Source organism: Schistocerca cancellata, chromosome 2, assembly GCF_023864275.1.
Source record: "Schistocerca cancellata isolate TAMUIC-IGC-003103 chromosome 2, iqSchCanc2.1, whole genome shotgun sequence".
In the NCBI taxonomy this organism is placed as follows: Eukaryota; Metazoa; Arthropoda; class Insecta; order Orthoptera; family Acrididae; genus Schistocerca; species Schistocerca cancellata.
In genome coordinates this window covers 1,140,032,876-1,140,060,309 of record NC_064627.1, presented here as the reverse complement: position 1 = coordinate 1,140,060,309, position 27,434 = coordinate 1,140,032,876, and the positions used below count along the sequence as shown (strand labels likewise).

The 27,434-nt window shown below is 43.6% G+C and overlaps 1 protein-coding gene across 1 annotated transcript in view; it reads right to left on the bottom strand.

The window, feature by feature from the left end:
* The window catches only part of LOC126161275 (UDP-glucosyltransferase 2-like), a 90,058-nt gene that overhangs the window by 38,621 nt on the left and 24,003 nt on the right, over positions 1-27,434 (bottom strand). Inside the window, exons 2-3 of the mRNA XM_049917015.1 lie at positions 19,855-20,033; positions 11,077-11,255 (exon numbers count right to left, since the gene is read on the bottom strand). Coding sequence (XP_049772972.1) covers positions 11,077-11,255; positions 19,855-20,033 — 358 coding nt within the window. The remainder of the gene's footprint in view (positions 1-11,076; positions 11,256-19,854; positions 20,034-27,434) is intronic.

Here is a 27,434-nt window from a genome sequence, read left to right as displayed (position 1 = left end):
CATCTCCCAGTACTTACTGCAACCCACATCCTTCTGAATCTGCTTAGTGTATTCATCTCTTGGTCTCCCTCTACGATTTTCACCCTCCACACTGCCCTCCAATGCTAAATTTGTGATCCCTTGATGCCCCAGAACATGTCCTACCAACCGATCCCTTCTTCTAGTCAGGTTGTGCCACATACTCCTCTTCTCGCCAATCCTATTCAATACTTCCTCGTTAGTTAAGTGATCTACCCATCTAATCTTCAGCATTCTTCTGTAGCACCACATTTCGAAAGCTTCTATTCTCTTCTTGTCCAAACTATTTATCGTGTATATTTCACTTCCATACATGGCTACACTCCATACAAATACTTTCAGAAACGACTTCCTGACACTTAAATCTATACTCGATGTTAACAAATTTCTCTTCTTCAGAAACGCTTTCCTTGCCATTGCCAGTCTACATTTTATATCCTCTCTACTTCGACCATCATCAGTTATTTTGCTCCCCAAATAGCAAAACTCCTTTACTACTTTAAGTGTCTCATTTATAATCTAATTCCCTCAGCGTCACCCAACTTAATTCGACCACATTCCATTATCCTCGTTTTGCTTTTGTTGATGTTCATGTTATATCCTCCTTTCAAGACACTGTCCATTCCGCTGAACTGCTCTTCCAAGTCCCTTGCTGTCTCTGACAGAATTACAATGTCATCGGCGAACCTCATAGTTTTAATTTCTTCTCCATGGATTTTAATACCTACTCCGAATTTTTCTTTTGTTTCCTTTACTGCTTGCTCAATATACAGATTGAATAACATCAGGGAGAGGCTACAACCATGTCTCACTCCCTTCCCAACCACTGCTTCCCTTCCATGCCCCTCAACTCTTATAACTGCCATCTGGTTTCTGTACAAATTATAAATAGCCTTTCGCTTCCTGTATTTGACCCCTGCCACCTTTAGAATTTGAAAGAGAGTATTCCAGTCAATATTGTCAAAAGCTTTCTCTAAGTCTACAAATGCTAGAAACGTAGGTTTGCCTTTTCTTAATCTTTCTTCTAAGATAAGTCGTAAGGTCAGTATTGCCTCACGTGTTCCAACATTTCTACGGAATTCAAACTGATCTTCCCCGAGGTCGGCTTCTTCCAGGGATACAGATTATGTGTAGTTAATTTAGTGGTTACCATTACTTCTGCAATTTTATGCCGTCAATCATTGCTGATTCTTCCGCCTTTAGGTACAGTTTCACACCGCAAACGCATAAGAGTGTCCTGAACCTCTGTCTTCTCCCCCACCCTGATAGACAGTTGGCAGAAAGAGGGTGATTTCTTAAGCCGGTCGTCTTCAGCCGTCAATTCAGATCATTAATCAAATTTTATGCGGTGGCAGGGTTCGAATCCGGGCCCGAGGATGCTTCGATTAGCCTTAGACCAACCAGAATGTCGTTACGACAGTGTCCAATCATTGATTGAAGATTGAAGACCACTTGGTGTCTGGGTATGCAGTTCTACAGCTTCCATATGATATGTCATCCTGTTAGAGCAATTAAGAATGAGTTGGACAAAATAATATCATCTAGCGAAAGAAAATCTTTAGTGCTAGGCTTTTCGTCTCCATTTTGGTAAAATTACAGTTTGTATCCAACCTTAATGGACAAATGTAAGTCATGCACAGCCAACTCCTCTTGCAGGAGAGTCACTTGTTTAGAAATTATCATTGGAGGAAGAAATTGAGGGTGTACCATGCCCTACGAAATACCTTAAAAAGTGCACTTATATTCGGATCAGTGACCTGAGAGAGTCACACGAGATGTTGGACTTGATCATCGTGTTCGTTAAAGCAGTCTCTGACAGTTCCAGAATTATGGCCAGGAACTTTACCGTTTTCTTACACAAGGCGTTTACCAATGAACAAAACTTGCAGCACTGAGTGAATATCCAGTCCTCTCATACAGCACCATAAGGATGCGAGCAACGGCATCACAGAATCTCTGCCGAGGCTCACAACAGAGTAGAGACAATCACCACGACAGGTTTGTGCCGACATTTATCCAAACGTTCTACTGATCGCCAATAACGTGAACGATGATACATGTTACCCAGCCGGCCGAATATCCGAGCTCTTTAAAGCACAACTTCCGAAACAGGAGAACGCGGACCGGCTCCCTCATCGAATCTGTCTCGTGAATTAACGACGACAGCCGTTGAACCGGCAGCCTGGATGTTGAATGGCCATATAAAACAAGTTATACGAAAAGCAGATTTTTAGCTTTATTGACCGAGTGAGGTGGCGCAGTGGTCCGCACACTGGACTCGCATTCGGGAGGACGATGATTCAACCCCGCGTCCGGCCATCCTGATTTACGTTTTCCGTGATTTCCCTAAATCGCTTCGGGTAAATGCTGGGATGGTTCCTTTAAAGCGAACGGCCAACTTCCTTCCCCATCCTTACCTAATCCGATGAGACCGATGACATGGCAGTTTGGTCTCCTCCCCCAAATCAACCCCCCCTTAGCTTTATTGCAATTGGCTTAAGAATATATAAGTTATCCACGCAAACAGTTGCTTTAAGAAAATTCGATAATTCCTCGTCATCGCTCGTCGGCCCGGAGCCGCACTAGGATGGGTTAATAGAAGCTAGAGAGCTGCGGGCTCGGCTAGTAAGCCGAAGAGCATTACGATGATGCCACGAGAGCGGAACATTGGATGGTTTACCATTCGAAAAGTCCTGCCACCAACTGTGAAGTGCTATCCGTACAGATTACGCAAATGCAGATGGTAGTCACATTGAGAAACATTTTGAACCTAGAACGTAAACATACAGGGTGTTTCAAAAATGACCGGTGTATTTGAAACGGCAATAAAAACTAAACGAGCAGCGATAGAAATACACCGTTTGTTGCAATATGCTTGGGACAACAGTACATTTTCAGGCGGACAAACATTCGAAATTACAGTAGTTACAATTTTCAACAACAGATGGCGCTGCAAGTGATGTGAAAGATATAGAAGACAACGCAGTCTGTGGGTGCGCCATTCTGTACGTCGTCTTTCTGCTGTAAGCGTGTGCTGTTCACAACGTACAAGTGTGCTGTAGACAACATGGTTTATTCCTTAGAACAGAGGATTTTTCTGCTGTTGGAATTCCACCGCCTAGAACACAGTGTTGTTGCAACAAGACGAAGTTTTCAACGGAGGTTTAATGTAACCAAAGGACCGAAAAGCGATACAATAAAGGATCTGTTTGAAAAATTTCAACGGACTGGGAACGTGACGGATGAACGTGCTGGAAAGGTAGGGCGACCGCATACGACAACCACAGAGGGCAACGCGCAGCTAGTGCAGCAGGTCATCCGACAGCGGCCTCGGGTTTCCGTTCGCCGTGTTGCAGCTGCGGTCCAAATGACGCCAACGTCCACGTATCGTCTCATGCGCCAGAGTTTACACCTCTATCCGTACAAAATTCAAACGCGGCAACCCCTCAGCGCCGCTACCATTGCTGCACGAGAGACATTCGCTAACGATATAGTGCAAAGGATTGATGACGGCGATATGCATGTGGGCAGCATTTGGTTTACTGACGAAGCTAATTTTTACCTGGACGGCTTCGTCAATAAACAGTACTGGCGCATATGAGGAACCGAAAAGCCCCATGTTGCAGTCCCATCGTCCCTGCATCCTCAAAAAGTACTGGTCTGGGCCGCCATTTCTTCCAAAGGAATCATTGGCCCATTTTTCAGATCCGAAACGATTACTGCATCACGCTATGTGGACATTCTTCGTGAATTTGTGGCGGTACAAACTGCCTTAGACGACACTGCGAACACCTCGTGGTTTATGCAAGATGGTGCCCGGCCACATCGCACGGCCGACGTCTTTAATTTCCTGAATGAATATTTCGATGATCGTGTGACTGCTTTGGGCTATCCGAAACATACAGGAGGCGGCGTGGATTGGCCTCCCTATTCGCCAGACATGAACCCCTGTGACTTCTTTCTGTGGGGACACTTGAAAGACCATGTGTACCGCCAGAATCCAGAAACAATTGAACAGCTGAAGCAGTACATCTCATCTGCATGTGAAGCCATTCCGCCAGACACGTTGTCAAAGGTTTCGGGTAATTTCATTCAGAGACTACGCCATATTATTGCTACGCATGGTGGATATGTGGAAAATATCGTACTATAGAGTTTCCCAGACCGCAGCGCCATCTGTTGTTGACAATTGTAACTACTGTAATGTCGAAAGTTTGTCTGCCTGAAAATGTACTGTTGTCCCAAGCATATTGCAACAAACGGTGTATTTCTATCGCTGCTCGTTTAGTTTTTATTGCCGTTTCAAATATACCGGTCATTTTTGAAACACCCTGTAGTAAGCAAGTAACTAGTGTAATGCTCTCATGTGGAAATTAAAATATGTTTCCACAAAACTTCATAATCCTACTATAACTAATTTTACGAGGACTCTCTCACATAGTGGATGTTTGCCGGCCTCAGTGGCCGAGCGGTTCCAGGAGCTTCAGTCCGGAACCGCTTGACTGCTACGATCGCAGGTTCGAATCCCGCCTCAGGCATGGATGCGTGTGATGTCCTTAGGTTAGTTAGGTTTAAGTAGTTCTAGGGGACTGATGACCTCAGATATTAAGTCCCATAGTGCTCATAGCCATTTGGACCATAGTGGAAGTTTAACTATAACTACACCGTATATACAACTCAAGCCCGTTCGCCTTTTATTAAGCTTTCTCGCAATGAGGTAGAGAAAGTGAAAATGTGCCCCGATCTGAACCAATAATGTAAGCGTAAGGAATAAGGATAAAACTGAAATGACTAAATTTATGGAATATCTTTTCCCAAATGAACAGATACAGGGTTATTACAAATGATTGAAGCGATTTCACAGCTCTACAATAACTTTATTATTTGACATATTTTCACAATACTTTGCACACACATACAAACACTCAAAAAGTTTTTTTAGGCATTCACAAGTGTTCGATATGTGCCCCTTTAGTGATTCGGCAGACATCAAGACGATAATCAAGTTCCTCCCACACTCGGAGCAGCATGTCCCCATCAATGAGTTCGAAAGCATCGTTGATGCGAGCTCGCAGTTCTGGCACGTTTCTTGGTAGAGGAGGTTCAAACACTGAATCTTTCACATAACCCCACAGAAAGAAATCGCATGGGGTTATGTCGGGAGAGCGTGGACGCCATGACATGAATTGCTGATCATGATCTCCACCACGACCGATCCATCGGTTTTCCAATATCCTGTTTAAGAAATGCCGAACATCATGATGGAAGTGCGGTGGAGCACCATCCTGTTGAAAGATGAAGTCGGCGCTGTCGGTCTCCAGTTGTGGCATGAGCCAGTTTTCCAGCATGTCCAGATACACGTGTGCTGTAACGTTTTTTTTCGCAGAAGAAAAAGGGGCCGTAAACTTTAAACCGTGAGATTACACAAAACACGTTAACTTTTGGTGAATTGCGAATTTGCTGCACGAATGCGTGAGGATTCTGTACCGCCCAGATTCGCACATTGTGTCTGTTCACCTCACCATTAAGAAAAAATGTTGCTTCATCACCGAAAACAAGTTTCGCACTGAACGCATCCTCTTCCATGAGCTGTTGCAACCGCGCCGAAAATTCAAAGCGTTTGACTTTGTCATCGGGTGTCAGGGCTTGTAGCAATTGTAAACGGTAAGGCTTCTGCTTTAGCCTCTTCCGTAAGATTTTCCAAACCGTCGGCTGTGGTACGTTTAGCTCCCTGCTTGCTTTGTTCGTCGACTTCCGCGGGCTACGCATGCAACTTCCCGCACGCGTTCAACCGTTTCTCCGCTCACTGCAGGCCGACCCGTTGATTTCCCCTTACAGAGGCATCCAGAAGCTTTAAACTGCGCATACCATCGCCGAACGGAGTTAGCAGTTGGTGGATCTTTGTTGAACTTCGTCCTGAAGTGTCGTTGCACTGTTATGACTGACTGGTGTGAGTGCATTTCAAGCACGACAAACGCTTTCTCGGCTCTTGTCGCCTTTTTGTCTCACTGCGCTCTTGGGCGCTGTGGCGGCAGAAACCTGAAGTGCGGCTTCAGCCGAACAAAACTTTATGAGTTTTTCTACGTATCTGTAGTGTGTCGTGACCATATGTCAATGAATGGAGCTACAGTGAATTTATGAAATCGCTTCAATCATTTGTAATAGCCCTGTACTTGTTGCTATCATAACTGACAAATTATAAGGCTGTTTATTGAATTCGATTTTAGTTTAAGCACGTTTGAGTTTGATCTAGGACAAAACCAATTTAAATAATTATTAAAGAAAATTTGAAAATATCCAGCTGACTCTGTTTCTACTTAAAATAGTGAGTCCGCTATTAGAGTAAAACATCCGGCCAAATGTATCCCTGATCTAGAGACAGCGTCTTTTACTATTAGTCAAAATTTTGTCGGTCCGGGTCACCAGCAATGGTGGTCGAAGATTTTCGGCATAAGAACTCACCTTCATTCCGCCAACGGCCTTGTCAGAGAGGATGGAGGGGCGTTCTGAGGTTCAGGGCACTGTCTTTATCTTGGAGTGCGAAACTGGCCCTACAAGACAGAAGAATTAGCGATGATCAACAGCACGAGGGTGCAGAAGGCAATGAAAACAGTGCATTAAAGGCACATAATGTGCATCCGCAGGACATGTTGTCTGTAAATGAAGCAATGTCATGATGATCTCTCCATTGGCAAAAGATTCCGGAATAGCCCCCCATTCGGATCTCCGGTGGGGAGGGGTGACTGTCAAGGAGGAAGTGACCATGAGAAAAATATTGAATAACCAGCGAAAGGATAACGTTCTACGAGTCGTGGCGTGGAACGTCAGAAATTGGAACGTGGTGGGGAAGCTAGAAAATCTGGAAAAGGAAATGCAAAGGCTGAATTTAAATGTAGTGGGGATCATTGGAGGCAAATGGAGGGAAAACAAACATTCCTGGTTAGGGTAATATCTACAGAAACAGAAACTCGTACGAATAAAGCAGGATTCTGTATGAGTTGGAAGGAAGGGAAAAGAGTGAGTTACTAGGAACAGTTCAGTAGTAGGATTATTCACACCAAAATCAACAGCAAGTCAAAACCGACAACAGCAGTTCAGGTGTACAAGGCGACCTAGGAAGGAGAATATGAAGACACAGAGAACGCATATGAGGATACTGAACAGTTAATTCAGTACGTAAAGGGAGATGCAAATCTAATAGTCAAGAGCGATTGGAACGTGATTGCAGGGGAAGTAACAGAGGAAAGGGTTACATGAGAATATGAGCTTGGTGGTAAGACTAATTGAATTCTGCAATAAATTTCAGCTTGTTATAGCGAATAATCGCTGCAGGAATTACAAGCGGAGGTGGTATACTTGCGAAAGGCCAGGAGACATGGGAAAATTTTAGTTAGATTAAATCATGGTCAATATGAGATTCCGAAATTAGATACTGGATTATAAGACGTATCTAGGGTCAGATACCGACTCAGGTCACATTTTAATAATAATGAACAGCAGGTTGAAGTTTAAGAGAAGAGTGAGGAAGAATCAATGCAGAAAGTAAAGGGAGACTGACATACTAAGGAATGATGAGATGCGCTTGAATTTTTCTGAGGTTATCGATACTGTGATAAAGATAAGCTCAGTAGGCAGCTAACTTCAAGAGAAATAGTCATCCCTAAAAATGGCAGTGCAGAAGTTGCAAACAAAAACGTTGATACTAGGGCGGTAACTGCAAAGAAAGCATAGGTATCGAAAGTAATGTTTCAGTTGATCAACGAACGAAGGAAACACAAAAAGGTTCAGGGAATTTCGGGAATAGCGACGCAGAGGTCACATAGGAATGAAATAAATAGGAAGTTCAGGGAAGCTAAGGGGAAGTGTTTGAAGGAAGAATGTGAAGAAATCGAAAACGAAACGACTGTCCGAAGAACTGACTCAGTAGAGAGGAAAGTAATTAATACCAAGTGTGGTACCATTAAGAATGCAGTTTCAATTCCACTGTTAAATGCAGACGACATTGGTGATAGGTGGAAAGATTACATTGAAGGACTCTACGAGTGGGAGATCTGATGACGTGATAGGAGAAGAAAGAGGAGTCGATAGGGAAGAGATAGGGGATCTAGTAGTAGAATCAGAGTTCAGAAGAGTTTGAATGACTTACGATCGAATAAGGCTGACGAGATAGACAACATTCCATCTTAATTTTTAAAATCTTTGGGGCAAGTGGCAGGAAAACGACTATTCATATTGGTTCAAATGGTTCAGATGGTTCTGAGCACTATGGGACTTAACATCCGAGGTGATCAGTCCCCTAGAACTTAGAACTACTTAAGCCTAACTAACCTAAGGACATCACACACATCCACGCCCGAGGCAGGATTCGAACCTGCGATCGTTGCAGTCGTGCGGTTCCGGACTGCAGCGCCTAGAACCGCGTGGCCACCGCGGTCGGCTTCATATTGGTGTGTGGAACTTATGAGACTGGCGATTTGCCATCAAAATTGCGGAGTGGCACATTTCCGATGTTACTTAAAATCCGTCTTGATTGCAAAAAATTTTTTTATTATTCATATGACCGGTTTCGGTTCATTCAGAAACATCTTCAGATCTGATATTTCAGTTACAGGAGTAACCCGTCCAAATCCAGCATTTTTCACATGCTACGTCACATCAACGTAGCATGTGAAAGTTCTCTTCACATGATGTGCGTCCTTAATCTGTTTTTGGTTTTACTTGTTTATTTAACGGATTCCGTGGGACCACGTCATGGAAAGCTTCTTGGTCATGGAAGGAGTCTGTGCATAGTTTATAGTATGCTACTTAGAAAATTTTCAAGTAAAGGAATAAAATAATTAATTAAACACGAAAAATTGAAAGAGAATATGCTGGAAACTCCTAAGTAGAACATATCGTTTTGTAGCACGCTTAAGAAAGGGTAATCCTAGAGCATATCGTTTTTCCGTCCAATTTTTCGAAGTTTCTTTCTGACTGAGTCAACAACAATCGAATTATGGAATATGCGTAAAGGGTAAACAGAGTTGAAATTGGGAGACTCCTAAACAAAAACATGGACGAAGCTTGACAACTGCCACCACAAATCAACTCGACTGCCCTTTCCTGGGCTAGAAATATTCATGGTGCGCTCCATGAGTTGCTACAAAATATAACATCATTCGATATAATAGAGTGAAAGTAAGCACACAGGTGTTCACGTTTCAGTGTCACAGACAGCGGGGATCGTTCTTACAGAGATGATAGTAGTATTCTGCTTCTGCACGAGATCTTGAGGGTGATGCTACCAAGAAACAAGTGTTCTAGCTCAATATCTACATCTACATCTACATGACTACTCTGCAATTCACATTTAAGTGCTTGGCAGAGGGTTCATCGAACCACAATCATACTATCTCTCTACCATTCCACTCCCGAACAGCGCGCTGGAAAAACGAACACCTAAACCTTTCTGTTAGAGCTCTGATTTCTCTTATTTTATTTTGATGATCATTCCTACCTATGTAGGTTGGGCTCAACAAAATATTTTCGCATTCGGAAGAGAAAGTTGGTGACTGAAATTTCGTAAATAGATCTCGCCGCGACGCAAAACGTCTTTGCTTTAATGACTTCCATCCCAACTCGCGTATCATATCTGCCACACTCTCTCCCCTATTACGTCATAATACAAAACGAGCTGCCCTTTTTTGCACCCTTTCGATGTCCACCGTCAATCCCACCTGGTAAGGATCCCCCACCGCGCTGCAATATTCTAACAGAGGACGAACGAGTGTAGTGTAAGCGGTCTCTTTAGTGGACTTGTTGCATCTTCTAAGTGTCCTGCCAATGAAACGCAACCTTTTTCTCGCCTTCCCCATAATATTATCTGTGTGGTCTTTCCAACTGAAGTTGTTCGTAATTTTAACACCCAGGTACTTAGTTTAATTGACAACCTTGAGAATTGTACTATTTATCGAGTAATCGAATTCCAACGGATTTCTTTTGGAACTCATGTGGATCACCTCACACTTTTCGTTATTTAGCGTCAACTGCCACCTGCCACACCATACAGCAATCTTTTCTAAATCGCTTTGCAACTGATACTGGTCTTCGGATGACCTTACAAGACGGTAAATTACAGCATCATCTGCGAACACCCTAAGAGAACCACTCAGATTGTCACCCAGGTCATTTATATAGATCAGGACCAGCAGAGGTCCCAGGACGCTTCCCTGGGGAACACCTGATATCACTTCAGTTTTACTCGATGATTTGCCGTCTATTACTACGAACTGCGACCTTCCTGACAGGAAATCACGAATCCAGTCGCACAACTGAGACGATACCCCATAGGCCCGCAGCTTGATTAGAAGTCGCTTGTGAGGAACGGTGTCAAAAGCTTTCCGGAAATCTAGAAATACGGAATCAACTTCAGATCCCCTGTCGATAGCGGCCATTACTTCGTGCGAATAAAGAGCTAGCTGCGTTGGACAAGAACGATGTTTTCTGAAACCATGCTGATTACGTATCAATAGATCGTTCCCTTCCAGGTGATTCATAATGTTTGAATACAGTATATGCTGCAAAACCCTACTGCAAACCGACGTCAATGATATAGGTCTGTAGTTCGATGGATTACTCCTAATACCCTTCTTAAACACTGGTGCGACCTGCGAAATTTTCCAATCTGTAGGTACAGATCTATCGGTGAGCGAGCGGTTGTATATGATTGCTAAGTAGGGAGCTATTGTATCAGGGTAATCTGAAAGGAACCTAATCGGTGTACAATCTGGACTTGAAGACTTGCCCGTATCAAGCGATTTGAGTTGCTTCGCAACCCCTAAGGTATCTACTTCTAAGAAACTCATGCTAGCAGCTGTTTGTGTTTAAAATTCTGGAATATTCCATTCGTCTTCCCTGGTGAAGGAATTTCGGAAAACTGCGTTCAATAACTCCGCTTTAGCGGCACAGTCGTCTGTAACAATACCATCGGCACAGCACAGCGAAGTATTGACTGCGTCTTGCCGCTTGTGTACTTTACATACGACCAGAATTTCTTCGGAATGTGTGGGAAAGACTTACCTGATAAAATCCTGCACCACTGGCTCACTCAGTTGCATTCGAACCGCGTCACCTCCTAAGTCCATAATCAGGTTCAGAGTTTCCACGGGTGACATGGAAGCCCAGGGCACAAAATTAATCTCCTTGGGAACTTTGTAAGTGGCAGATAGGTCAATTTCCGTGAGATTCTCGTGAGATACCTGCAAAGAACGTACATATGCCTCACAGAACATTTAAATTAACACAAACTTCTAATCATCACAACCGTATGATATAACTGTCAACTTTTCAGCAATAGCGAATTTTTATTTTACACTTGGAGCTGAACCCCGATTTTTTGGTTTCGTTATCCCCTCCGATACCTCCCTCCACCTTCTCCCTTGTCTGACCAACCTCACAGTTCTTTCAGAAGCGTACACCTCAGTAGAGCCGAAACATAAACCTACGGTTTGTTTCCATTTTTGTACAATTTTTACTCTACAATGCAGAACATTAGTTTTTTATCGAACTACTCTGGTAGGATCACATAATAGTTGACAGATGTGAAAATTGCGGAACTATCAGTTTAATATGTCACGGCTGCAAAATACTAACGCGAATTCTTTACAGACGAATGGAAAAACTGATAGAAGCCGACCTCGGGGAAGATCAGTTTGGATTCCGTAGAAATACTGGAACACGTGAGGCAATACTGACCTTACGACTTATCTTAGAAGAAAGATTAAGGAAAGGCAAACCTACGTTTCTAGAATTTGTAGACTTACAGAAAGCTTTTGATAATGTTGATTGAAATACTCTCTTTCAAATTCTGAAGGTGACAGGGGTAAAATACCGGGAGCGAAAGGCTATTTACAATTTGTACAGAAACCAGATGGCAGTTATAAGAGTCGAGGGGCATGAAAGGGAAGCAGCGGTTGGGAAGGGAGTGAGACAGGGTTGTAGCCTCGCCCCGATGTTATTCAATCTGTATATTGAGCAAGCAATGAAGGAAACAAAAGAAAAGTTCGGAGTAGGTATTAAAATCCAAGGAGAAGGAATAAAAACTTTGCGGTTCGCCGATGACATTGTAATTCTGCCAGAGACAGCAAAGGACTTGGAAGAGTATTTGAACGGAATGGACAGTGTCTTGAAAGGAGGGCATAAGATGAACATCAATTAAAGCAAAACAAGGATAATGGAATGTAGTCGAATTAAGTCGGGTGATGCTGAGGGAATTGGATTAGGAAATGAGACACTTACAGTAGTAAAGGAGTTTTGCTATTTAAGGAGCAAAATAAATGATGATAGTCGAAGTAGAGAGGATATAAAATGTAGACTGGCAATGGCGAGGAAAGCGTTTCTGAAGAAGAGAAATTTGTTAACATCGAGTATAGATTTAAATGATAGGAAGTCGTTTCTGAAAGTATTTGTATGGAATGTAACCATGTATGGAAGTGAAACGTGGACGATAAATAGTTTAGACAAGAAGAGAATAGAAGCTTTCGAAATGTGGTGCTGGAGAAGAATGCTGCAGATTAGATGGGTAGATCACATAACTAATGAGGAGGTACTGAATATAATTGTGGAGAAGATGAGTTTGTGGCACAACGTGACTAGAAGAAGGGATCGGTTGGTAGTACATGGTCTGAGGCATCAAGGGATCACCAAATTAGCTTTGGAGGGCAGCGTGGAGGGTAAAAATCGTAGAGGGAGACAAAGAGATGAATACACTAAGCAGATTCAGAAGGATGTAGGCTGCAGTAGGTACTGGGAAATGAAGAAGTTTGCACAGGATAGAGTAGCATGGAGAGCTGCATCAAACCAGTCTCAGTACTGAAGACCACAACAACAACAACACGCCTACCCCTTAGCCAGTGGCAATTACCGACAATTTCATTTAGGTTGTGTAATTTAGTATATTACGATGTTAATACACGTTGTATCTTAATGCTCTACAATTTTAAAATGTCCAAAACAGCAGATGAGTGCTCAGCGTGGCTGACCGACGTGTAGAGGACCCTGGTTGGATTCCCTGTTCTGCCAGGGATTTTTTTCTTTCCTTGATGGGACGACTGGCACTCGTGAGTTCAACTGACACGCCACTTGAATGCGAAGTAGGAGCTCCACGTCACGAAAACTGACACCAGGCGGGAGAGACGTGTCCTGACCCCATGCCTTCCATGCAGCATCCAGAGACTCCGTTGGTAGAGGATGTCATGGCGGTCAGTCGGTACCGATGGGCTCGCTACAGCTTGCGCATGGATTTCATCTTTAAAGTCTTAAAACATACAGTTTTTATTTTCGTTAGGATTGATACTTGTGTCTTTGTCTTTAACTAATTAAGTACCGGAGGTAGAAAGCGTATGTGTTTATTCTAATCTTCTATTAGTCCACCTCTTCCTTCCCTTCGTCTTTGCCCATCTCCATCACCCCGTCTCTCTGTTCACCTCCTCCCTCACCACTTCTCCTATCTCTTCCTCCCCTCTCTCGGTATCTTCTTCTCTTTAATATCTCTGTCCATCTCCTGCTCTCCTCTCTCTCTGTCGCCGGCCGGGGTGGCCGAGCGGTTCTAGGCGCTACAGCCTGGAACCGCGGGACCGCTACGGTCGCAGGTTCGAATCCTGCCTCGGGAATGGATGTGTGTGATGTCCTTAGGTTAGTTAGGTTTAAGTAGTTCTAAGTTCTAGGGGACTGATGATCTCCAGATGTTAAGTCCCATAGTGCTCAGAGCCATTTGAACCTCTGTCTCTGTCGATTTCCCCCTGTCCCCTCTGTCAATAGGAAACTAGTGGTTCTTACCTCTAAAGTTTTTGTTTCCAAATTCTAATTAATACATACACCATACAAATACGAGTGAAATCGTTCCAGGGTTTTTATACGAGCTTCTTACCCGTGACTTTGAGCCCATAGTCGATTTCAAATATATTTCACACATTTTTAACGAAACTACACGCGCATTTGCTCTCCTGTGTCTTTCAAATTTCATCCAGCAGTTTCACTTTCTGGCAGCTCAATGTTTATGACGTCGTATCTCTTGAGCAAGGAACTGTAAAATGATAGAATTTGTAGATACACGCAGTTGCATATGCGTGTGCTGTTTGCGAAGTATGTCGTAGTAACTGCCGTGTGCTTCACATCTCCTGTGCAGCAAGCTACGCAAATTTAAGTATTAACTGTATTTTTCTTATTTATCACTTCTTTTTCAGTGTGTTTTTGCTTTTATGAAGCTTTAATTTTCGAGTACTAGTAACCATGTTCCACAGATTTAGTGTTTGTTTTCAATACAGTCCAGAGACAGGTAGTGCTTATTTGCATTGTTCCCAAAAATAAGTGTCTAGTAATTACAGTTTAGTCGGCTATCAGCCGCCTTTAGTGAATTAGCGGTCTAGTTAAAAGTTGATTAACTCTCTGCAGTAAATTGTTGATTCCTTAGGATGGATAGGATGTGTGACTGCTGTGTACGGACGCAGGAGGAGCTGGTCACTGTTCGCGAACAGCTGAGCGTGTTGATGGCCGCGGTCAGCCGTCTTCAGGCTGCTGCCTCGGAGTGTAGCGGCAGTGGGGAGTCTTGTGCGTCGCAAGGTACACCCCAGGTGTTACGTGCTTCACCCACTGTCCCTGCTGTCGAGACATCTTCGCGGGTACCGGACGCGGTTGGGCCACCCTCTCCCCAAGGGGAGTGGCGGGTTCAACGGCGTTCGCGTCGCTGGAGGCGGAGGGTGAATGTGCAGGCTGGCCGTGTGGCATCGCCCGCTCTGCCTGTGAGTGGACATGTGGCCGCTCCTTCAGCAAGGTCCGAGCAGGCACACGGGGGGAAGGGTTTATTAGTGATTGTTAGGTCCGACGTTAGGCGGGTAATGGAGCCCCCTTAGGGAAATAGCGGAAAGTTCGGGGAAGAAGGCCAGTGTTCACTCTGTCTGCCTGCCGGGGGGTCTCATCAGAGATGTGGAGGAGGCCCTGCCAGCGGCGACAAAGAGCACTGGGTGCACCCGACTGCAAATTGTTGCTCATGTCGGCACTAATGACCGGGTTCAGAGGTCATCCTCAGTTCATACAGGCGGTTGGCGGAGTTGGTGAAGGCGGAAAGCCTCGCTCGCGGGGTGGAATCCAGTGAAATTTTTTTAAGTGCATTATCTGAAAACTACCTTGAGCAGTGAAGTAGAGAAGCGAATCGTGGCGATAACATACAGAATCCTAAGGAAATGGAGTCCGAAAACAATGGAAGTAGGTTACAGTACATTTGTTCGCTCACTGCTTGAATACTGCTCACTGGTGTGGGATCCGATCCAGATAGGGTTGACAGAAGAGATAGAGAAGATCCAACGGAGAGCAGCGCGCTTCGTTACAGGATCATTTAGTAATCGCGAAAGCGTTACGGGGATGATAGATAAACTCCAGTGGAAGTCTCTGCAGGAGAGACGCTCAGTAGCTCGGTACGGGCTTTTGTTGAAGTTTCGAGAACATGCTTTCACCGAAGAGTCAAGCAGTATATTGCTCCCTCCTATGTATATCTCGCGAAGAGACCATAAGGATAAAATCAGAGAGATTAGAGACCACACAGAGGCATACCGACAATCTTTCTTTCCAAGAACAATACGAGACTGGAATAGAAGGGAGAACCGATATAGGTACTCAGGGTACCCTCCGCCACACACCGTCAAGTGGCTTGCGGAGTATGGATGTAGATGTAGATGTAGAGTAAGTAGTAAAGAAGGAGTAAATTAAGTGGTCATGCATGACACGGCGCCGGCCGGTGTGACCGAGCGGTTCTAGGCGCTTCAGTCTGGGAGCGCGCGAACGCTATGGTCGCAGGTTCGAATCCTGCCTCGCGCATGGATGTGTGTGATGTCCTTAGGTTAGTTAGGTTTAAGTAGTTCTAAGTTCTAGGAGACTGATGACCTAAGATGTTATGTCCCCTAGTGCTCAGAGCCATTTTATTTCATGATGCGGCAGCTTTTCACGCACCTCAGTATTTGACGACATATTTCCTCAACTATGTGTCGTTCAATGATGCACTTTTATAGGTACATTTAGCGGCTGATGTGAGTACTGTCTGGGAGACGTATTGCGAGCAGAGCCAGTGGCTACGCATCATGGGGTGGTTTTGCATGCGTCTCGATTTCCGGTACTGCCAGGAGGATTGGAACAGGCTACACTTTGAAACTTGCTGCCAGATTAAAACTGTGTGCCGGACCGAGACTCGAACTCGGGACCCTTGCTTTTCGCGGGCAAGTGCTCTACGAAGTGAGCTACCCAAGCACGACGCAAGTCCCGTCCTCACAGCTTTAATTCCGCGAGTACCTCGTCTCCTACCTTCCAAACTTTACAGAAGCTCTATGGCGAACTTTGCCCGCGAAAGGCAAAGGTCCTGAGTTCGAGTCTCGGGCCGGCATAAAGTTTTAATCTTCCAGGAAGTTTCATATCAACGCACACTCCGCTGTAGAGTGAAAATTTCAATCTGGGCTACACTTTGCTCCGCAGTACCAAATGAGGTGCAGTTTGATTGCGAAGTAGCGGCTTCAGGTCACGGAAACTGACAACGAGCGGGACTTCTGAGATTGCATGAATGCGTGGTGCGTGCTCCTTCGAAAGAACAGACGCCACACACATCCTGCAGCTGTGCAACACTATACGTAAATGGAAGGGAGATCCCTGCTGTCAGCTACAGCGGGACTTAAAGCGGAATCAGCGAGAACGAGCGAAAATGTGTGCCAGATCTGCAGATAGGTGGCGTTCGGTGAGAGTGTGGGTCACCGGATAGTCGGTGCAGCTGCGATGACGCTGTGCCCCGGATGGCACAGTGGTTAACTCACCTGTCTAGTAAGCAGGATATGTCGGTTCGAATACCGGTTTGGCACACGATTTCGTTCGTCGCCGTTGGTTCCACTTGATTCCCCGCTGCAGGTGACAGCAGGCATCCATCCTTCCATTTACACTTCTGACATGGTTTGCAATTAATTTACGATCGCACTGGCAGTAGGAGAATGTAACGTGATGCGGCCTGAAAGGAAGTGAGGAAGTACAGTGGTTCAAATCCAGTCCAGTCATTCAGATTGAGATCATTGCTATATATCGATTAGGGCGTAGCTACTGAACCAAGTGACGTACTAGATTTCATTTTTCTGGTAACTTCGATGGTATATGTGAATACCGTCTGAAAAATGTGTCACGAATACGTTTAGTAGTAAAGAAGTAAACGTAGCGATTTATGCGGCAGTCTTACAGCATGAAGAGCGGAAAAGTACGAAGCGATAAACTCTTCTCCTTTATACACTACTGGCCATTAAAACTGCTACACCACGAAGATGACGTGCTACAGACGCGAAATTTAAACTACAGGAAGAAGAAGCTCTCATATGCAAGTACTTAGCTTTTCAGACCATTCACACTAGGTTGGCGCCGGTGGCGACACCTACAACGTGCTGACATGAGGAAAGTTGCCAACCGATTTCTCATACACAAACACCAGTTGACCGGCGTTGCCTGGTGAAACGTTGTTGTCATGCCTCGTGTAAGGAGGAGAAATGCGTATCACCATGTTTCCGACTATGACAAACGTCGGATTGTAGCCTATTGCGATTGCGGTTTATCGTATCGCGACATTGCTGCTCGCGGTGGTGGAGATCCAATGACTGTTAGCGCAATATGGAATCGGTGGGTTCAGGAGGGTAACGCGGAACGACGTGTTGGATCCCAACCACCTCGTTTCACTAGTAGTCGAGATGATAGACATCTTATCCGCATGGCTGTAACGGATCGTGCAGCCACGTCTCGATCCCTCAGTCAACAGATGGGGACGTTTCCCAGACAACAACCATTTGCACGACCAGTTCGACGACGTTTGCAGTAGCACGGACTATCAGCTCGGAGACCATGGCTGCGGTTACCCTCTTGACGCTGCATCACAGACAGGAGCACCTGCGATGGTGTACTCAACAACAAACCTGGTTGCACGAATGGCAAAACGTTATTTTTTTCGGGTGAATCCAGGTTATGTTTACAGCATCATGATGGTCGCATCCGGGTTTGGCGACATCGTGGTTAACGCACGTTGGAAGCGTGTATTCGTCATCGCCATACTGGCGTATCACCCGGCGTGATGGTATGTGGGTGCCATTGCCATTGGTTACACGTCTCGGTCACCTCTTGTTCGCATTGACGGCACTTTGAACAGTGGACGTTACATTTCAGATGTGTTACGACCCGTGGCTCTACCCTTCTTTCGATCCATGCGAAACCCTACATTTCAGCAGGATAATGCACGATCGCATGTGCCAGGTGCTGTACGGTCCTTTCTGGATACAGAAAATGTTCGACTGCTGCCCTGACCAGCATATTCTCCAGATCTATCACCAATTCAAAACGTCTGGTCAATGGTGACAGAGCAACTGGCTCGTCACAATACGCCAGTCACTACTCTTGATGAACTGAGGTACCGTGTTGAAGCTGCATGGACAGCTGTACCTGTACACACCATCCAAGCTCTGTTTGACTCAATGCCCAGGCGTATCAAGGCCGTTATTACGACCAGAGGTGGTTGTTCTGGGTACTGATTTATCAGGAGATATGTACGCAAATTGCGTGAAAATGTAATCACATGTCAGTTCTAGTATAATATATTTGTCCAATGAATACCCGTTTGTCATCTGCATTTCTTCTTGGTGTAGCAATTTTAATGGCCAGTAGTGTATATGTGAAGATGGTATCCGTTGTTTCGAATATGTCCGAAAGTACAGACACCATCGGTGACCTCGCTGCTAGCAGGTCTCTCAGTGATCTCATTGTCAAAAGCTGGATGACTAAAGGAAAGGCATTCACTACTTTTTCGTCGCCAACCAACCCCTTTGATAGGTGTGTGGTTCTTACCAACGTAGTGATTTTTTCCAGATCGACAATCTATGTAGAATATTTGGATGTCTATGGACGACTTAATACTGCTACAGAAAAATCTTCGGTTTATTTTGCATCGAATTTAATGCTTCACGTGTAATTCGAGGAACTTCCAGGTCTGGTACCATTCTTATCAGGGACGTCTGGTGAGATAATATCAACAACTGTGGTGACGCTTCATAACAGTTCTTGGAACGCAACGGAGACAAGAGAAATGAATACATTGCCTTCGATGAAAATCCACTGAAGGATAATATACACAAAGAGATTTGACTTGTGAGATTGTTTGCTATTAATTTACGACCAGACGAGTAATACGACAATATAACACATATTTGAGCGTGATGCTGCCTAAATGCAAGCATGGAGGTAGTGTGGTTGAAATCCCGTCCGTCCATTCACTTTGATATCTTTGCTATATCGATAAAGGCAGATTGAGGGATGACTCCTTTGAAAACAAAGCCAGTCGAGTTCGAGACTCATCGTACTGCATTCCGAACCTATGCTCCATCTGTAACGACGTTGTCATCAGCGGAACGTTCAGACCTAACCTTGCATCCATCCTCTGCTAAGATGTTTTTTATCTGACTGCCCAGAAATGAAACTTCCTGAATGTTACTCACACTTCCATTACCTTGCTTACGTTGCACTGTGGGACTCAACATCTGAGGTCATCAGTCCCCTAGAACTTAGAACTACTTAAACCTAACTAACCTAAGGACATCACACACATCCATGCCTGAGGCGGGATTCGAACCTGCTACCATAGCGGTCGCGCGCTTTCAGACCGAAGCGCCTAGAACCGCTCGACCACACCGGCCGACGCCGGTTTATCATACCTAACATGTTACGGGACGAGATTCTCTACAGGATATCACTACGGTAGACTATACTGCAGCTTTCTTAAAACGAATTTTTATGCAAACTAACCTTTAGAGGATTCGGAGTGAAAAACGTGATCTCGTGACCTCGTTGAAGTAAAGCCTCAGTTAGTATATGAAACGGTTTCTGGTGACTTATGGACGGCGACGGAGCGATCACCAGTATCTTGGAGGCAAAGGAGCTGTGCACCAGTACCAGCAGCAGCACATACGAGAGAACCCAGCAGTCTGAAAGAAATCGGAACTACATCAAAAACTTGCACAGCAGTATACCTAGGTCGAAAACTTAATAGCTACATTTATAGTGCAGCTGAAATTTGCTTGGCATACAAAATATGAAACTGCATAATGCTACTCAAGTAAACAGCTTTATCTCACAATAGCTTGGTGGCAAGCGACTAAACGAAAAGGACAAAAATGACATTTATTTTGCCATCGAAACAGGTAAGATACCACAAATCGTCTACAACAATATGAGTATGGGATGCTCTATTCCTATTTCCATAACTGTGCTGCAATACCTGAAAGACTTTGGCGTGCATCACCTACTATCTTCACTTTCTTACGTAGAGCAGGTCACTATTTAATATGTTGTATCTATTTTCTTTCAGTCTACTTTGATGAATGTCGTACATAACATCGTACTATGTATGTATGTGTGTGTGTGTGTGTGTGTGTGTGTGTGTGTGTGTGTGTAACAGAAAAATTGGTTGATAGCTGTAAATTTGTGAATTTACTTTAAATATACTGATATTTGTAAGTACACTAAAGTCTTCATGAGGGAAAGAAGTTGCAAACCTACCCTTTTACAACATATACCGTCATTATTTGCTGTGCATAATGTTTCTGAGATTCCTAGTCATGTGTCATCACTCCGCACACCTTGGGAGATAGCGACTCATATTTGTCACAACAATAAGATACTCCAGAACAAGAGTTGCCGAAATTTCTGCTCGCCAAGGGGCTCGGCCTGGCTTCACATTTCCCACATCACCACGCCTCGCTGTCTGAGCGCTAGGAGGGGGAGAGGGGAAAACAGTTAAAGCGCCATATTTAAGTGGCAGTACAGTTGCAGGGCGTACGACGTGGTTTCATGTGTCACATTTCTCATCAACACAGATCACAAACAAAACAAGTTTCCAGCGTTAATTAATTATTTTTGGCACGCTGAAGACAGAATAAAATTTTATTTGGCACAAACAGTCGGCATACCGTTGCCACGTAATCTTGACTCTTTAGTTTCATGCTCGAAAAAATGTCTTTCACACAAATATATCGATCGAAATATTGTGCCATTTTTTCAGCCTCTTTATGGAGAGTTGAAAAATCGACCTGAGGAAAGCAATGTTGAGCTCCTGGACAGTTTTAACATAAAAAGATTTCTCATTAAAACTGGACTTACCACGGAAGTCAGTCATGCACTGGTGCTCTTTCAACTGATATGGGAAACGGTTTCTAAAACAGTTCGAAAACAGATGTAAGACTGATAGTGTCCTCAAAACCTTTAAAAAACTATCATTGTAATTCTTGCAAGGTCACAATTAATTCTTCAGATCGCAGGCTTTCTTTGACGTTAGTGAGCTTAGGAAGCTACACTGTTTTGATCAGAGTGTGTCCCTTCCTCAACGCGATTTTTTTAAATCATCCCCCATCAAATCATAAAGAAGCTACTTTGCAATGTCTCACTGTGGGCAGCGTACAGCCAAGTCCATTTAAAGTGCGAAATAAGCAGTCCATTCCGCATGTTCCAGTTTTCGATCTGCACTCCTTTTTCCTTCATAAATTTAATAATAGCCAGTTTTAAATCAAAAACTCGTTGAGGCATGCGAATTGTTTTAACCAATGCACTTTTCAGTAATGTATGAGGTCTCCATACTCTTAGTTCATTACCACTACAAACTGCCGCTGTTGTCAATGCAATAATGTGTGTGACTTAAAAGATTTCACTATTTGCACTAACAATTTCTTCTGCAAATTTAGCACAAAGTACTTCTTGATGAACAAAGAAACCAGTGTGTCAATAGTTGTAATTTTTTGCTGTTCCGTAGTCATTTAACGCCAAACCTGCTATGACCATCGATCACTAGACTACCTCTTTTTGTGCCAACAGCCACTGGACCTGTACACGTACTTAAGCTATGAACAGGTAGCGAAACGTAAAGAGTACTCACACTACGACTCTACCGTATTCAGAGAGTTGTGCTGAATGGAAAATGCCGCACCGCAGTGCTAAGGGAAGCGTCGCGATGTTTTAGGTGCTTCCCAAAAGCACCGAGCAAAGCCAAGTGACAGGCCGAGCTTTGTCTCGCACGTGGCCCACGTACGCTGCATGCGTAAAGTTTGGTATGTCGTGCGTTGTAGACCCTGCTTTACAATATTTGTCCAACCACTGGGACATGGTAGGGAGCGTGGGAGTGGGGAGTTAATGGTGCTAGTGGTTTTACTAGCCAAATACGAATTCGTCAGTTATTAATAAAACACCAAATCTAGACATTACACATAATTATAAACGTAACTTGACTCTGGTTGATCGCAACAGTTTGATCTCAAAGTACACTTCACAACAATTGGCCATAAGACAAGAAATGTTAACAATAACTTGTCGATATTAAATATCCAGAATGAGATTTTCACTCTGCAGCGGAGTGTGCTCTGACTTGAAACTTACTGGCAGATTAAAACTTTGTGCCGGCCCTAGGCTCGATCTCGGGACTTTCACCATTAGCAGACGAGTGGTGTACCAGCTGAGCTACCCAACCACGACTCCTAACCCCTTTCACAGCTTTAATTCCGCCAGTACCTCGTCTCCTACCTTCCATACTACACAGAAGCTCTCCTGCAAACCTTGAAGAACTAGCACCCCTGGAAGAAAGGACATTCCGTGTGGCTCTTATATAAACTTCCTGGTAGATTGAAATGAATATGAAATATACTTAATGGCATTTACCCAGAACAAAATGAATATTTGACCTTAGAAGTTGTAGCAAAGTATGCGCATCTGCAAAGTCTCATGCACATTATACATAATATACAACAAAACTCAGGTGCCCATACTATTTAGGCACATTAATTAAGCAGTGGTCCCAATACTGAACGCAAATGATTAATATGAAACCAAAGACTGTCATGACAGATATTCAGATCTACAGTTAGTGCAACTACGCTACCAGTAATACTTTCTGCTTATGAATCATGAATGGCATTTACAACAAATCACCAAATTATTTAATGTAAATGTTCACAATAAAGCTTTACAGCATAAAAATATAGGTAACTCACGTACATCAATCAGATTAACCTTACTGCAACTGGTGCACTAAACCTTACAGAATCAAGTGGTATCACAAGCACAAACAGGTAAAATATTCTATAGAATAAATATCGAACACGAAATCCTGAAGATTGCCTAAAATTTACAGACGCGCGAAATTTGACACGGACTTCAATGCGAGATGCCTTTAATAGGTTCCACAATGAAACATTGTCTCGAAATTTGGTAGAAAATCCGAAGAAATTCTGGTCGTATGTAAAGTACACAAGCGGCAAGACGCAGTCAATACCTTCGCTGCGCAGTGCCGATGGCACTGTTACCGACGACTGTGCCGCTAAAGCGGAGTTATTGAACGCAGTTTTCCGAAATTCCTTCACCAGGGAAGACGAATGGAATATTCCAGAATTTGAAACACGAACAGCTGCTAGCATGAGTTTCTTAGAAGTAGACACCTTAGGGGTACGAAGCAACTCAAATCGCTTGATACGGGCAAGTCTTCAGATCCAGATTGTACACCGATTAGGTTCCTTTCAGATTACGCTGATACAATAGCACCCTACTTAGCAATCATATGCAACCGCTAGCTCACCGATAGATCTGTACCTACAGATTGGAAAATTTCGCAGGTCGCACCAGTGTTTAAGAAGGGTAGTAGGAATAATCCATCGAACTACAGACCTATATAATTGACGCCGGTTTGCAGTAGGGTTTTGGAGCATATACTGTATTCAAACATTATGAATCACCTGGAAGGGAACGATCTATTGATAAGTAATCAGCATGGTTTCAGAAAACATCGTTCTTGTGCAACGCAGCTAGCTCTTTATTCGCACGAAGTAATGGCCGCTATCGACAGGGGATCTCAAGTTGATTCCGTATTTCTAGATTTCCGGAAAGCTTTTGACACCGTTCCTCACAAGCGACTTCTAATCAAGCTGCGGGCCTATGGGGTATCGTCTCAGTTGTGCGACTGGATTCGCGATTTCCTGTCAGGAAGGTCGCAGTTCGTTGTAATAGACGGCAAATCATCGAGTAAAACTAATTGATATCAGGTGTTCCCCAGGGAAGCGTCCTGGGACCTCTGCTGTTCCCGATTTATATAAATGACCTGGGTGACAATCTGAGCAGTTCTCTTAGGTTGTTCGCAGATGATGCTGTAATTTACCGTCTAGTAAGGTCATCCGAAGACCAGTAGCAGTTGCAAAGCGATTTAGAAAAGATTGCTGTATGGTGTGGCAGGTGGCAGTTGACGCTAAATAACGAAAAGTGTGAAGTGATCCACCTGAGTTCCAAAAGAAATCCGTTGGAATTCGATTACTCGATAAATAGTACAATTCTCAAGGCTGTCAATTCAACTAAGTACCTGGGTGTTAAAATTACGAACAACTTCAGTTGGAAAGACCACATAGATAATATCGTGGGGAAGGCGAGCCAAAGGTTGCGTTTCATTGGCAGGACACTTAGAAGATGCAACAAGTCCACTAAAGAGACAGCTTACACTACACTCGTTCGTCCTCTGTTAGAATATTGCTGCGCGGTGTGGGATCCTTACCAAGTGGGATTGACGGAGGACATCGAAAGGGTGCAAAAAAGGACAGCTCGTTTTGTATTATCACGTAATAGGGGAGAGAGTGTGGCAGATATGATACGCGAGTTGGGATGGAAATCATTAAAGCAAAGACGTTTTTCGTCGCGGCGAGATCTATTTACGAAATTTCAGTCACCAACTTTCTCTTCCGAACGCGAAAATATTTTGTTTAGCCCAATCTACATAGGTAGGAATGATCATGAAAATAAAATAAGAGAAATCAGAGCTCGAACAGAAAGGTTTAGGTGTTCGTTTTTCCCGCGCGCTGTTCGGGAGTGGAATGGGTAGAGAGATAGTATGATTGTGGTTCGATGAACCCTCTGCCAAGCACTTAAATGTGAATTGCAGAGTAATCATGTAAATGTAGATGTAGATGAGAGAGGACAAGTTACTCTGTCACCTAATATTCGTATACAGAAAATTATTGAAGATTTTATTAGAACCTGACGCACCATGAGCGAGACTCTAGACGGTTAACGGCCTGAGCAGATGTTGATGGAGCCTGGTAGGGCGCTAAAGGCATGAGGTATTTTTATGGTTCTTAGCTCGTAGAAATGGCATGTTGGGAGTTGGAAGCAACTGGAGGGAAATCTTGCCGGACAGGCCCGCAGCCGTGCAGGGCAGACAGAGCAGCCTCTTGTGAAGACAGGTCAGCAGAACTACGCTACTATATCGGCACTGGCGCCAGCCGAAGGCTGGGCTGGGGCGACAGACTGAAACGACACGTCTAAACAGTGGAGAGGTAAACCAGGCATTGTGTGCAGCGCCATGCATAATAGAAAATTCACAAGTTTTCGTGTTCGCCAATACTGCAAATATGCCTGTGACCCAATTCCAACGGCCGCCTAGGTTGTATAAGAAACTCCGGCGTCTGAGAAACGCTTAGATATAGAATCTTTATTACACCTCATAACTATGACTAATAAGCACCAAGGCACAGGCGATTTAGATAAAGATCTTTAAGATGGTATCTGTCCGCTGGTTGACTCGGGAAGCGACTCGACTTCGGAGAAAAACATCTTCCCCCTCTGTGAAAACTTGAAAATGCCAGTAATTGGCGGTTTATTCTTTCTCCAGAGACGCAGGTTTCTTATCTCCTGCCCTGGTTCGACATACGTTTGTGCTGTCGTGTGGGAGGGGAGATTTAGCGCCTCTAGAGCCCTATGATTGGCTCAAGACGTCGAGAAGGCGGTGTCGTTCGTGCACTTTGTGGGAAAAGGGATTTTTTTTTTCCGGAGAGGTTGTAACGCCGGAAATGCATATCCTCCTATTTCCATCTTCTTCTTCTTCTGCTTTTACGGCCTCATTGGACCACTTCAGTCAATCATTTCTGGTCCTCTTCTTTGGTATTTTCCCCTTCCGAGTGGCCCAGTATCTCTTCATTCGTTCCGATGCTTTTCGTCGTTCCTCATCTGTAAATACCCTTTTCATTGTATGTCGTTTGTCAATTTTTGGTTTAAATCTTATTTCTGTGTCCCTCAACTTCTTTAAATTTGGCGTTTTGTTCTGCAAATCATCCAGAGTTATTTCCAGTTCTTCCATATCCTCTCTTATTTCCTTAAGCCATCCTCCTTGTTGTTTCAAATTCCAGAGTTTCTCAATAATTTTCCTTGATAATCTGGTTTCTGGTGTCCTCAGAATGTGACCACAAAAACAGATCCTTTTCTTTCGTATAGTATCGGTGATGGGCTCCAGTTCTCTGTATACCACTTCATTTGGAACTATCCGCCATTGCCCAGCTTTTTGATATTTCTTATTTATGCATGTTCTAGCAATTCTTCTCTCTACTTTTAAAATTTTGTCAATTCTGTTTTTCTGGGTGACTTTAAAAAGAGTTTCACTTCCGTATGTAATCTCTGGTTGAACCACCGTCTTGTAATGTTTTAATTGATAGACATTTTTTATTGTACGTAGACCATGTTAGTTTTTGAGCTTTTATCATTTTATTAGTTCTTGCTCGCCATGCAGGTTTCTCGTCCAATTTATGTGTTATAATTTCACCCAGGTATTAAAATTGTTTCACTATTTTAATTTCCCTATTGTTCACTGTGATGTGATCTATTACAAGTGGATCCGTTACCATTATTTCAGTCTTTTCAAATGATATCTGGAGTCCTAATTTTTGTGCTATATTTTGTAAGCTTGTTATTTGTTTCGTGGCTTCCTGAATATTATTAGCTAGTAATGCTAGGTCATCAGCAAATCCCAAGCAATTTAGGTTTATTTTATCTTTCTTAGTTTCAATTTTAATATTCATAGGATTTTTCTTGTACCATTCTCTCATTACATATTCAAGAGCACAATTGAATAGCAATGGTGATAAACAATCACCCTGTCTCAACCCTGTTTTAATCGTAAATGGTTCAGATATTTCTTCTCTAAATTTTACTTTGGATTCGGTGTTTGTTAAGGTTAACTGTATCATTTTTATTAATTTAGGATGAAGTCCAAATTTCCTTAATATTTTCATCATTGAAGATCTATGGATGCAGTCATACACCTTTTTGAAATCTACGAAGGTTATGATTAGTTGTTTTTGCCTTCTTTTGTAGATATCCATAACTAACTTCAAGGTGATTATCTGTTCTGGGCAGCTTCTCCAGGATCTAAATTCTCCTTGATATTCTCCCAGTTCCAGTTCTAGTTGATCTTTACAGCGGTTGTATAGTATTCTTGCCATGATCTTATATGTGCAGTCCAAAAGGGAAATTCCTCTATAGTTGTCTGGATTTGATTTTTCTCTTTTCTTATGTAATGGATGTATTATAGC